General features: G+C 44.3%; 1 protein-coding gene across 10 annotated transcripts in view; it reads left to right on the top strand.

The window, feature by feature from the left end:
* The window catches only part of COL13A1 (collagen type XIII alpha 1 chain), a 196,517-nt gene that overhangs the window by 92,233 nt on the left and 91,146 nt on the right, over positions 1-13,138 (top strand). For all 10 annotated transcript variants that reach the window (XM_031956844.1, XM_031956840.1, XM_031956839.1 and 7 more), the window contains 3 exons: positions 1,240-1,290; positions 10,634-10,669; positions 12,416-12,442. In XM_031956844.1, the coding sequence (XP_031812704.1) occupies positions 1,240-1,290; positions 10,634-10,669; positions 12,416-12,442 (114 nt within the window). The remainder of the gene's footprint in view (positions 1-1,239; positions 1,291-10,633; positions 10,670-12,415; positions 12,443-13,138) is intronic.

Genomic DNA, 13,138 nt, shown 5'->3' with positions numbered 1-13,138 from the left:
AAACCTTACAACTTTAGCAGGATCCAAGGTCACTTACCTACCCATGAAACCTTGGGGTGGGCTTTAGTGGAAAATCTCTTCAAACTAAGCCCTAAAGGCACTGGACACTAAGAGATCTCCTTGAAGCTTCACCCACAACTTACGAGGGCCTCCTTCTAACCCTGAAGTTCTCAAGAGATGAGAAGATGTGTCATAGAGTTTGCATGTCTGGAGATAGAAACAAGTTGGCTTTTCTTCCTAGGAGAAGTGAGGGATCCTCAGTGAGACGACACTTTGTGGGGTCCTGAGAAAGCATCATGTCAGGAGATATCCCAGTCCAGCAGAAAGAGCCCTGACTTTCAACTCAAATCCCTTCTCTGATATTTATTACCTGTATGATCCCAGGCAACCCCCTCAACATCTGTGAACCTCAGTTTCTTCATCTGTAAAATGAGAGTATTGAACTAGATCAAAGGTTCTTAAACTCTGGGTCACAATGGGACCATGTAATCGAATGTGAGGGTTGCAAAATGATCATTTGTTATCAGTAAATGCTTTGTCTACCTATTTTATACCTGGGATCATATAAAAAGGAGTTGCGAGTGGAAAAAGTTTAGAAAGCCCTTACCTAGATGACTTCCCAGCTCTAGATCCATGAGTCAGAACAAAGTGGCAAAATCACTAAGGCAAGCACCTACCCATTATTCCTTTCTCTTATCGAATCACTGGGACCCATCTCCTTTCTCTGCTCTGGCTCCAGGCTCATGGTTCCTGCCCCTTTCCCTGGGTTTAATCTTGGTTAGGGATCTTTTTATCTCTCATGCCTCACTTACCCATTGTTTCTCCTCCTGCTCTTTCTCTCTTCCTTTCTTACCATATGCTCTTTCTTCCACTTTTCTCCTCCTATTTCTCCAACTTTCCTTTCTGGCACTTCTCTCTGTTTTTCCATTTCCTCACTTTCCTTCTCCTCTTTCCTCACTTTCCAGTTCTCTTCCTTTTCTCCTATCTGTTCTTGTCCCTTTCTCTACCAATCCTCCCCCATTTCCTTTTATCCCTTTTCTCTTCTTTCTTTTTCCATCATTCTTTCAATCTTCTCTCCTCTTTGTCTCTCTGTGAACCTTTCTTTCTGTCTCTTTACTTTCTGTCTCTGTATCTATGTCTCTGTTTTTCTCCTTGGATGTCTCTGACATCTCTGTCTCTGTCTCTGTCTCCTTCCATCTTTCCCTCTGTCTCTCTTCGTTCCTTTTTCTCTCCATGCAGGGAGCACCGGGAGATGCCGGAATGTCTATTATCGGTCCTCGCGGTCCCCCGGTAAGTCGCTTCCTCATTTCTTTTGGAATGTGGTGAGGACTGTGGCTGAGCTCTTGAATAAGACTTGGGGTGCAGAAAGGAGAGCCCAGTTGCTGAGTTTCCCCTGGGCAGGGCAGCCACAACATGTCATGTGGCTTAGTAGATGGGGCCAGATTGATGTTGTTTTCCAAAAAACGGGGCCTGCCTAAATATAACCAAATTATAGCCTCGTGCAAGGGTTTGGGAGGCTTTGCCAGACCGGGCTTTTCGGTCACGGAACCGCTCTGTGAGTCTGCTTTTTGTGGCAAAGAGGGAGAGAAAGTGCAGTCCTGCTTATGGCAGACCCACGTCCAACCTCATCATGGGCCCGCCTCTGGTTCTGACTCACCGCAAGGTATCCAAGCTTTCAGGGGCCACAGCCCAGACTTTCGGGCCTAAATCTAAGTGCTCTCTTCTCTAAGGTTTGCGTTTGTCCTCTATGCTGAGTCTGGTTTAGGATGGGCTCTGCTCCGGGATAAATCAAGAAGTTTCCACCCTGAGCCTCGAAATATAGTTTCCTTAGGAACAGAAGCAAGGGAAGGAACTTCCTGCTGGGCTCAGTCATGGGATTAAAGCAGCAGAATTTCCCAGCCCTGCCCAATTCCCAGTGCTTTCTCTCTTAATCATTGCCTATTTATCCTGCATATGCTTGTTTTGTATATATTTGTGTGCATGTTGTCGTCCCTGATAAAATTGTAAACTCCTTGAGGGTAGGGGCTGTCTTTTGCTTTTTTTTTTGAATCCCCAATGCTTAGCACAGTGCCTGGCACACAGGAGGCCCTTTATAAGTCTTTATTGGCTGAATGAATGAATAAATGAATGAATGAATCAATTACAGATTGGGGTTCACAAGCCAAGCTGTGGTCATGGGTTTTCCAAAGATTTGGAAGGGCCTGTGGAATGTGGAATATAGAATGCTGCTGTTTCTAGGAACATGAATATTTCATTAATTTGGAATATCCAAACCGGGAGCAGGGATATGCTGTAAGCAGCTTAAGCCAGATCCTGAGAGCTGACTGTTAATTTTGAGCGTGACCATTTATATATTGGAAACTGGCAAGAACAACAAATTGAGGTTTCATTTGTTGGGTTTTGGACTGTCTCGATTTAAGAAAGTGATGGAGAAAATGTTAATGCAAGTTAAACTTTTAAGTGTGCCATGTCTAAGTAAAATTGTTATTTTGGGGGAGGGAGAGAGCTGATTATTAAACATTTACCAGCATACACCTGGTTGAGAGCCATTAAAAGAGAATTCTTAGACCATCAGACCAAGAAGATGTGTAGGTCAACCTTTTTATCTTACATACAGAGAAAGAATATGGGGCTCCAGGAAAGGAACAGACTTGCCCAAACTCACACAGCATGTGAGCGACAGGACCAGGACAGAATCCAGGCCTCCTGGTTCACAATTCATTGTTCATTGTTCTTTCCACTGTATCATACTATCTCCTCCTTCATACAATGCTGAAAATCAATGCTGGTGACTACTTGTTGGCACTTGCTGGCACTCATTGTTGTCCATCAGAATAGAGTCTTCCCTGTGGCTGCTCCTACTCAGTAGCTCTTAATCTATTATCAGAGCATCTCTCTGTGCATCTGTGCATCTCTACCCGACAAGTCACTATCAGCCTCAGTTTCTTCATCTGCAAAATGGGGATAGTTGTTTTAAAGATCAAAGGAGACAATGTATATTTGAAAACCTCATAGAACTATGTAAAGAGTAATATTATTATTATTACTATTAACAGCAAAGCTGGGATTCTAAACTAAGACTTGCTAAATCCAAATACAATATTCTTTTCTCTATACCACACTGATGATTTTTACCTGGCCACAATGAAAATTAGCTCGTGCATAGGTTACTTGGCCACCAAAGGCTCTTCCTTTTAAGAATCTTTTTTCCTCCTGCTCCCTAAGCACCATTTGTGCATTGTAAGTCTTATGTCCAGCCTAGCACGATGGTCTCCTGCCTCTGGACTAAATCTGTCTCATGATCATTTTGCAGAGAAAGAAACTGAGGTCAGGAGAGAGGCAGAGGTTTGAACAAAGATAAAGTTAAAAGCATCCAAGCGGAAATGAACTTAGGTCCCCGATCCCCAATCCAGAATTCTTTCCTCTCTTCTATGGCTGCATCTCATTGTCACTTCCATTAAGTCACCTCCAACAGGAGAGCAAAAAGGCCCCTTCTCATCTTCAGAATGTGGACCTTAGAGGGTAGCACTCTTGGCCTAGAGTGACTAGGGTGGGGTGTGTGTGTGTGTGTGTCTGTGTCTGTGTCTGTGTGTCTGTGTGTAGGACAAAGGGCGCCTTTGTTTGCCGTTAGAAGGTCAAGGTCAAGTGGGGCAGGACCCTGTAGCCTGGGTCTGGAAGTGAAAACAGGTGGTTTTCCACTTAGCCATGGGAAGCCCTGAATTAAGTGCTGCTAATAAGAAACAGCTTTAAGAGTTCCTGGGGCCACCTGTCCCAGACTCTGGAGAGACTGATGAATGGTTGGACCCAAAGGGAAAACAGACTCAGGTCCTTGAGAAGACAATGGCTTACATTCTAGCGGCAGCAGGAAGGGGAGGTTAATGGATTTATACTAAACCACTGAAGGGACTGTTGCTGGAACCTCCAGCTGAGCCTGTCAGTAGCACCTCAGGAAGTCTCCGGGGTTGGCAAAAAGCTCTCCTGTCAAAAGGAGCCCATCTACTCCTCAGACACTCCTGAGACAACAAAGAGGGAGCGTCAGGGGGGGCGCACCTCCTGCAGGGAAGGATGGTGTGATGGCAAGAGAGGATTTCAAGCAACGGACACGGATTTGAATCCTTTCTTGTAATAGAGAATCCTCTCTCTATTATGATAAGAGTGGACTTGATATTGGCTGTGTGACAGGCCACCTTGAAATCCTGTGACCTACCCAACCAGAAGCTGTGGTTGCCACATATGTCCTCCCCTGGGATCCACCTGGATCCATTATTAAACCTTTGGATGTTGAGGATGGAGTTATAAAATGTCAGATCTAGGAGGAAGCTCGAAAAGTCTTTAGTCCCCGAGCAGGTCTCTCCTCTGAAATGGTCCTGACGAGTGGCCATCAGATCTTCACTTGAAAAGCTCCACTGATGGGAAACTGCCTTCTTACACAGCTCACCCCATCTCAGAGCCTTATCAGTTGTTAGGAACTATTTCCTTTTATAGCTGAGAACTGGCTTCCTAAAGCTTCTACCCATTCCTCCCAGTTCTACCCTCTGAGGCTAAGAACAAGACCAATTTTTCTTCCACATGACAGTGCTTTGGATCCTTGAAAGCAGCTGTTATATTCCAGCTAAATCTTTTCTCCAGGCTAAACAATCTCCATTTGTTTCAATCAACCTTTGAATAGCATGTTTCCATTCTCTCATCATCCTGGCCACCTTCTTCTTCACCCGCTCAGATTTCTCTTTTAGCAAAAAGGAACACATTCCCATTCTCCTGCTGGATAGATAGATAGGAGTCAGAGTGGGAAAGAATCAGCATGAGATAGACTGGCTGGCCACTGGTTCTCTCAGATTCTGTGATTCTGAGCATAGGACCACAGTCACCTAATGGGGATGGGACTGTTTGAAGACCAATGATTGTGGTTCAAGGGAAGAACCTTTCTAGGGAAAGAAGACACCAGCGACAGAAAAGCAAACAAAAGCATTTATTAAACTCCTATTATATGTCTGCTCTGTGCTAGACAACAAATACAGCAAATGAAACCATCCCCTCTAGTGCAAAGCTTACAATCTAATGAAGTAAAATAAATCAGAAGTCAAGCTCAGTCAAAACAGAGTGTATCAGAATTCTGCCCACAGGAATATGATTAATAGTCATAAGTCAATCAACCTCAGAGCTGGATCCATGAGCAGGAAACCTTCCATCTAGAGGTCAAGAATAAGCAAAGGATCATGGGTCATGAATTTAAAGCCATAAGGGGCTTTGGTCACCTAGTCCAACTTCTTTCATTTGACAGATAAAGCTTACAAAAGGGAGCTAGCTCACAAGATCACACAGGTAGAGCATGGGAGAGCTAGGATTCAAATCAAGGGTTTCTTGGCTCTAAGTCCAGTGTCCTTTCCGCTAAGATAAGTAATTTGATAAGTTCTTCCTCTCCAGAGCTATCAGTCTCAGCTTGCTCTCTTTGGCCAATGTAGGTGAGGACATTTTAGGATGAGGACCCTGTTTGGACATGGATTGTCAACTCTGTAGCTTGTCCCAGGTACACCCATTCAGTGGTCCTCTTCCAAGTGCTTGGAAATCCATTGGCTTCTCTATCACTCAGGCCTAAGGGAGGACAGAGATTCCAGTGAATTCTTCAGAACTTCATCAGGGGTGTCCTCTGTGGATAAAGAGTTCAGGCTAGATAACCAGAATGGTGCTATAGCTCCAGGGGTAAAGGACCAGAGACCAAACCCTGACCCTGTTTTGCTTCTTATCTTTCCTGATTCCCCTTAATGTTCTTGTCTTCCCACTGGGATTGCTTCCAATTTACCCTTTATACTGTACATTTCTTTTATGCGTGTGTATGGTATATATGTATGTATTTATAGAAACATAATCATATACATGTTGTCTTTCCCATTAGAATATGAGCTTTGAAGGTCTTTCTTTGCAACCTCAGAGCTTAGCCTGGCACTTGCTAAGCATTTAATAAAACTTTGTTGACCCTATGACCTGAGACAAGACATTTCTCATTTCTCAAAAGAGGGACCAAGGCCGGACTGGTCTCTTAACACATTCCTTGGGATAGTTGCCTTGATTAGAGTTCCAAGCTTCCTCTCAGATAAATGGTCCCAGACCTGAGCAGAGGAAAGAAGGGAGACACACAGGCAAATGGGAAGGTCCCAGAGGATAGCCGGCTCTTCTGCCAAATGATTTTCTCATTTCCCCTGGAGCACAGGGAATCCCAACAACAAGGGCCTCCTTAAGCTTTTTAATCTGGCTAGACTCTTCAGTCTTGAGAGTTGTTCCCTGCTGACAGAGCAGCCGCCATCTTTTTACAAACGGGATGAATATCTGTATAGTGTAAACAGCGTCCAGAAAAGGGACTCGAGGAGCTTTCCTCCTGCTCCTGACCTTTTGTCAAGCCTTTTTCAGTGTTGAGATTAATCTATGGCCAGACAGAACGGAGAGCAGCTAAAAGTTTACATAAAAGTTTCCAAGGCCAAACTGAACTGTTTCCGGGTTTTCTCCTCAAAAACTATACTTAGCACCACTTGTCCCCAGGAGAAGCCTGAATGGCGGAGGGAGGGCCTTTTGATTTATGAATGGATTCCCCTCCCTTCCTATCCTTTGGGAAGTCTGCCACAAGTAGGTCCCACAGTACCTCTCTGACCCCTGTTCCAACTCGCAGACACCAGACACTGGGTGGAGTAGGTTGGCAGGATAGGTGATATACACTGACTTATAGAAAGATGTCTTTTAGCCAAATAATTCCCTATGGAGGAATCCCTAGGATCGTGGAGCAGGAAAGGATGTTAAAGTCAGATGAAGGTTAGAATTAGAGGGGAGACACACCGGTGTTGTGCTTAATCTGAAAGGATTCAGGTCTCGTCCCCTACTTGGGTTCTGCTTGAAGGAACTGCAAGCCATTTTCCCAAGAAATCTCAATGATAACGCCAGCTAGATGGGCATGAATACTTAGATTAGAGTTAGGGCATCAGTATCTAGATCAGGGACATATACCTTACAATTACCAGAATCAAATAGGAGGAGAAATTAGAGACAATGAAGTATCACGGAAAGATTCTTGGATTCAAGAAACCCGGGCCCTAACTTTGGCTTCTACATTTGCTCCATTTGCTCCCTATGCCATCTGGGGCAAGTCTCAACCTTTCTGGACTGGATTATCTGAGGTCTTTTTCAGCTCTAGTGAATTATGGGTGCTTGAGATTAGGCTGGACCCCATTTGGGAAACCACAAAGCACTTTCAATGACCCCAAACTTCTTGCAACAACCCATTTTGTGAACACGGCTCTTCTTCCAGAGTGCCATATGTCTGAGAAGTTTGGAATTACCGCGGACTGGTAAACAGTTTCTTCCCACTGATGACTTGCACATGAGAAAGAACATAAAAAGCTTCATTAAGGCCTGAAGAAGGAGGTGGGGCTGTTGGGCAGCGAGAGTGAAGGATAACAGATGGACAGCCCCAGGATGGATGGGATATTGGAGAAACCAGGGATGGGCCTCCACCACACTGAGTCAGTGTTTATAAAGAGTCTCTGAAAAAACCAGGGGAAGAAGTCTGGTCCCACTGAAGGGGCTTAGAAGGGGAAGCACTTCTAAGACCCCAACAACCTGCAAGCTTCATGGTGAATGACCAAGCTAGTCGGTCATTTAAAAAGACCTTAGAGAAGAGAAGTCCGGTGACTTTGCTGTGGACTCCTATTTTGTTGAGCTTGCTTCCTTACTTGCTTGGCACGGTAAGATGGACAAGTAGCCACGCAATCAGCATCCGTGGTGATCCCCACCTGCCCAAGATCAACCCAGATTCATTGCTCGGAAATGACATTGGCAAAAAAAGAGGAAACTTGTTTAAATCTCCCTGGAATTGCTCTTCCTTTGGTTTCAGAGACTTCTCTCTATTCCCAACCACACGCTGAAAGCAGTAACATGAACGTCTGACGCCAAAGACAGACTCAGTTGTTTGTGTGTTGAAGCCATAGTACCATGGTTCCCATTGGGGAACTCCATGATCACCATCATCAGCGGATGATCCCTCTGATGGATGAGTCATGGATCTCAAGGATACAAAGAGGGCCCCACTTAAGCTAGAAAATTTGTAGCAATGTTTGATGTCTTCACAAGGAATGGCAATAAAGTAGCTGGAGCCTAAACAAATCTTGTATGTGAACATAACCGAATGTTACTATACCCTAAGAAGTAATGACACAAAGGACTCAGAGAAGAGGGGGAAGACATACAAAATGTAGCAGATGGAGGAAGGCAGCCTGGAAAAGTTCCTGATTCTGGAGTCAGCACCTCGCTTCAGATTCCACCATCGACCCAGCTGCGTGACCTTTGGCTAATTACTTGATCTTATTGGCCCTCACTTACCTCCTTTGTATGGTGAGAAGATTGGACTCGGTGCTCTCCCAGGGCTCTTCTCCTATAGATCCATGATCCTAAGCAGAACCAAGAAGTCGATATGCCCAATACAATCAAGTCCACGAGAAGAACAAAACAAAACAAAAACAAAGAAACTGCACACTAATTAGAATCAACAAGTTTGGTCCAAAGAAGAAATGAGACAATTTACCTCCCTCCCTTCATTGAAGAAATGAAGGAAAGAGTGTAAAATTATGGGTACAGGCAGACTCAATGGGTATGTTTAAATTGGTTTTTTCCATATTTCTTTTTTAATCCTTTGTTATAAGTTATGGCTCCATGGGAAGGGAGAAAGAAAGAAATATCTTTGGAAATCATGATGATATTAAAAATATAATACCTACTTGCAGAAAATCTCATGAGCAAATATAAACTGGGACAGCCGGGCATCTTAGGAAATCCCACCATCCACCTTCTCTAGCTTTAGGAGAAGAAGGCTCAAGATCTGGTCCCCAATCCCCAAATCCCATTCAACGTTTCCTTCCCCTTCTCCCTGGCTAAGGGGGGAGATGAGGAGGGAAAAGAACTATAATTCCCAAGGTACTCAGCTGTCCCAGTTCCCAACATGTGTGCATGAGATTTTCAGCAGGTGAACAGTCTTATAAACATAAATATATTTTGGGGACAGTTAGTTGGTGTAGCAAATAGAGCACCAGCCCTGAAGTCAAGAGAATCTGAATTCAAATTTGGCCTCAGACACTTAACACTTCCTGGCTATGTGACCCTGGGCAAGTCATTTAACCCCAATTGCCTCAGCTATGTGTGTGTGTGTGTGTGTGTGTGTGTGTGTGTGTGTGTAGCTACATATATAGTTTTCCCAGAAACCATTAATAATTAATAAAAACCATTTTTTCTTCCATTGAAGTACTACCAATGCTTCCTTGAGATATGGTGATGACTCCAAGTTTTCAAAGGGGCAGGATTTTGTGTGCTTCTGTGTTTGCTCCTTGAATCCAAAAAGTGCCTTTTTTTTGTGAAGGTGGGACATTATCTTACAGATGAGGAAACAGGCCCAGGTGCCAAGTGACTTTTGCCTTTTATTTAGGTAGGCAATGTCTCAAATATTGAGTTGTACATTTTACTATATCTTTTCCCTTCCACTCATAGCATAAAGTCAAGTTAACTGTCCTGTGCCCCTGGGACATCTCACTGAGCTCTTTACCTTCTTCTCAGTCTTTCTTTGCCCATACACATTCCCCCTATGTAGACTGGGACATACCAGATCAACAGAGTTGCAAAATATTTTAGAAACCCTCTCATTTTACAGAGAAAGAAACTGAGGGAGAGGAAGTGATCTGTCAGTCGTCAATCACAGAGCTGGCCAGTTCTCCCAATTCCCAGTCGAGTTCTTTTCCCTTCCTACTATTTTGTCTTTTATAAGGCCATCTTGAGTGCTAGGAAATCCCCTTGAACCCATCACTATCTCCTTCCCTCTCCCCAATTTAAAATAGACACATTTGCCAACTCCACATAGGCCCATGTGCAGGGCATTCTGGGTATGCCCTGACACATCAAAATGTTCCCAAACAAATACAGTATTTTCTACCTCGTGTTTAAATTGTATTTTTAAAATAACATTTAGTTGCTAATTTAAAATTAAGTTTAGTTAAGTTTTCATTTATGTGAAACCTTAATAACCTTATGTAAAACCAAAAATAATAACATTTATAAAAGAGTCTTTAATAAATGTTTGCATTTTCAAAAAATCCCTGGTTACAACCCCTAATGAAACATATTTACATGTCTTTGGTTAGGACTATGTCTCATTTGCACTTTGCAGGAACCTCAGTGCCCTGCACACAGTCAGGGCACTGTTTGTTGACTGAATGAATTTCAGATAATTCATCCAGCCTTTCTCTGTGTGTTCCCCCTCCAGGCTCACTAGCTTTTGTCTTCTCTTTCTGTCATTCAAAGAGACTGTATAGTGCAGAAAATAACAACATGTAGGGGAGGGAAAGTCAGTGATGGGTTCAAATCTTGGTTCCATCACTTCCTGGTGTACAACTTTGGGCATGTCACTTTCCTTTTCTGGGTCCCAGTTTCCACAACTGTACAATGACAGGATTCCACTGGATGATCAGCAAGGTCGATCCCAACTCTAGAACCCCAAGTTATTGCTGTAAGAAGAAGAGGGGACTTGGGGCCCCTGTGTGGGAGGAGTTCTCCTCTCCCAGGCTTGCTCACTTTTGTGATTATTCTTTCTTTTTCTCCTTTTCAGGGTCAGCCCGGCACAAGAGGCTTTCCTGGATTTCCGGTGAGGGGGGAGGATTTATGTAATGTCCCTGTCCATCCATGTCAGCCAGACCTCATTGCTCTGAGTTAGCAGTTGTGCTGACATTCCCACTGGAAGCAACAGTGGCTCTTTCACGGAACGCCCTACTCCTTAGCCTTCCAAAAATGTGGCCGGCTCCAAGCTCGGACCACTCCTGGGGGGAGGGAGGGAAAGAGAGAGAGACAGAGGGAAAGAGAGAGAGACAGAGAGAAAGAGAGAGAGACAGAAAGAGACAGAGAAAGAGAAAGGGCGATGAAACCCAGACATCTCTAACCACCTGCAGCCTGACACTGTAATTTTCATCATTTTTCAGTTGTTTCAGTCGTGTCAGACTCTTCATGACCCCATTTGGGGTTTTCTTGGCAAAGATAGTGGTGTGGGCTGCCATTTCCATCTCCAACTCATTTTAAAGATGAGGAGACCGAGGCATACAGGGTTAAGTGACTTGTTCAGGGTCACAGCTAGGAAGGGTAAGATTTGAACTCAGGGAAGTGCCTCTTCCTGATTCCAGCCCCAGCATTTGATCCACTGTCCATTTCACCATAATAGGGGATTCAGAAAGATTTACCCTGGAGGGAAGGGGCCCCTGACCTGGCTTAGACACAGAGAAGAGATAATAATCGCTAATATTTCCATAGCATTTTAGAGTTTACAAAGCCCTTTACACTTATTTTATCCCATTTGATCCTCACCACAGCTCTGAGAGGTAGGTGCTTCTATTACTCCCATTTTACAGATAAGGAAACTGACAGAAGTTAGGTGACTTAACCAGAGTCACACAGCTGTCAAGTGTCTGAGGTATGATTTGAACTCAGTACTTCCTGACTCCAGGCCCAGTGCTCTAGCCAGCTGCAGGAGTCAAGGAATGGGGAAGGTACCAGAAGTAGCCTGGCTAGATCAGAGATTTTAGAGTCTAGCAGGCCTAGATTTGAATCCTCGCTCTGTCACTGGCTAGCTATATGACCCTGGACAAGCTATATGACCTTTGCATGCCTCAGTTTCCCCAGCGGTAAAATGGAGATTTGGGCTAACTGGCCTCTAAGGTCTCTTCCAATTCAGTCTCTATGATCCAAAGTTTATTAGTTGTTCAAGTTCTCAGCTTCCTCACACATTGCCTTCTAAGGCCTTTTAGCTGAAGCTTTGTGGGCCATTGGTTCTCCCATTCTGGCCCATTTATAGCTTTGGCAGGTAGAAAATGGGGAAGAGCCAAGTGGCAACAGGGACAATAAAAAATACAGCAACAAGTCTTGTCAACATGAAGAGGAGCCTCAAATCCCACTAGCCATGGGAATTACCACAACAGAAAGACCGGCTGACATATTGAGCTTCCATATGGGAGGGAAGGATGTTGGGAATTTTTCAAAGGCTCATAAATTTATACTGGAAGGGACCACACAGGACAGTTAATTCAATAGATTCATTTACAAAACAAGGAAACTGAGGTATATGGAAGTCGAGTGATTTAACTGCATTCATTTGGAAGTTCCACATGTGGGAATTAGAATCAATTCTTCCTCACTCCTGCGCCATTTTTGAATAGTGGAGTCTGGGGACTGAGGGAGTCCATCCAAAGAACAATTCCCAGGAGGTACCTCTTCCTTATGGCCCTCTTCTCAAGGGCTGAGTAGGAGAGGCAAGGTTCCCTGGGAGAGATGCTATCATGATGTTTAAGGGCACATACAACCCATAATGGACACGCTGACCCTTTTCTGTCTTTCTCTGTTTCAGGGTCCCATCGGCTTAGACGGCAAACCGGTAAGTGATTACTTTCTTCTTGAGCTAAAGTTTTACCCTTCTCCTGGTACCAGGTCATGTACACCTAAGTCTTGTGGAGCCACTGAGAGATTCTTGGCTGTGAAAGTCTCTAGCGCAAATTAAAGGAACAGAAAATCTGGTTCTCTTTAAGGATCTGGGAGAGCAACAATTGTATCCTTGGAAAGGGGAAAGAAAGGGGTTCCAGAGCTGTGTAACGTTTAAGAGAGGGCCCCCACGGCCAAGGTCATCCTTGGAGCAGAATTTCACAGGCGCCCGTCTGAGGCCCAGTGCTCACATCCAGAGGCTTGCCAAAGGGAACAGTGAAGGGGGGATGAGGAAGGGAGGGAGCCATGGCAGGGCTGGAATTGGGTATGGACTCAGGAAGGCAGCAGGTAGGGGGGAAAAGAAGGAATTGCCTGTAGAGATTAAAAGCAAGACAGGGGGCTCACTCACATACATTCAGTCCATGATCTCCCCCATCCCTAACATCTCCCTCTTCCTATCACCTCCAGCTCACTTCTTTCCCTTCATTAAGAATAACTGACATTTCTGGGGCATTTTAATTTCCATTTCCAAATAGTCTCTCCATAAAACATATATTACTGTATCCATTTTATAGATAAGGAAAATGAAGCCCAAGTTGGGGAAGGGACCTGCCCACAGTTTCCCAGCTGAGATTCAAAATTCGATTTCTAG

The sequence above is a fragment of the Sarcophilus harrisii genome, chromosome 2, assembly GCF_902635505.1.
Source record: "Sarcophilus harrisii chromosome 2, mSarHar1.11, whole genome shotgun sequence".
Taxonomy (NCBI): Eukaryota; Metazoa; Chordata; class Mammalia; order Dasyuromorphia; family Dasyuridae; genus Sarcophilus; species Sarcophilus harrisii.
The sequence above is the reverse complement of the archived record's forward strand: the minus strand, read 5'-3'. Positions and strand labels throughout refer to the sequence as shown.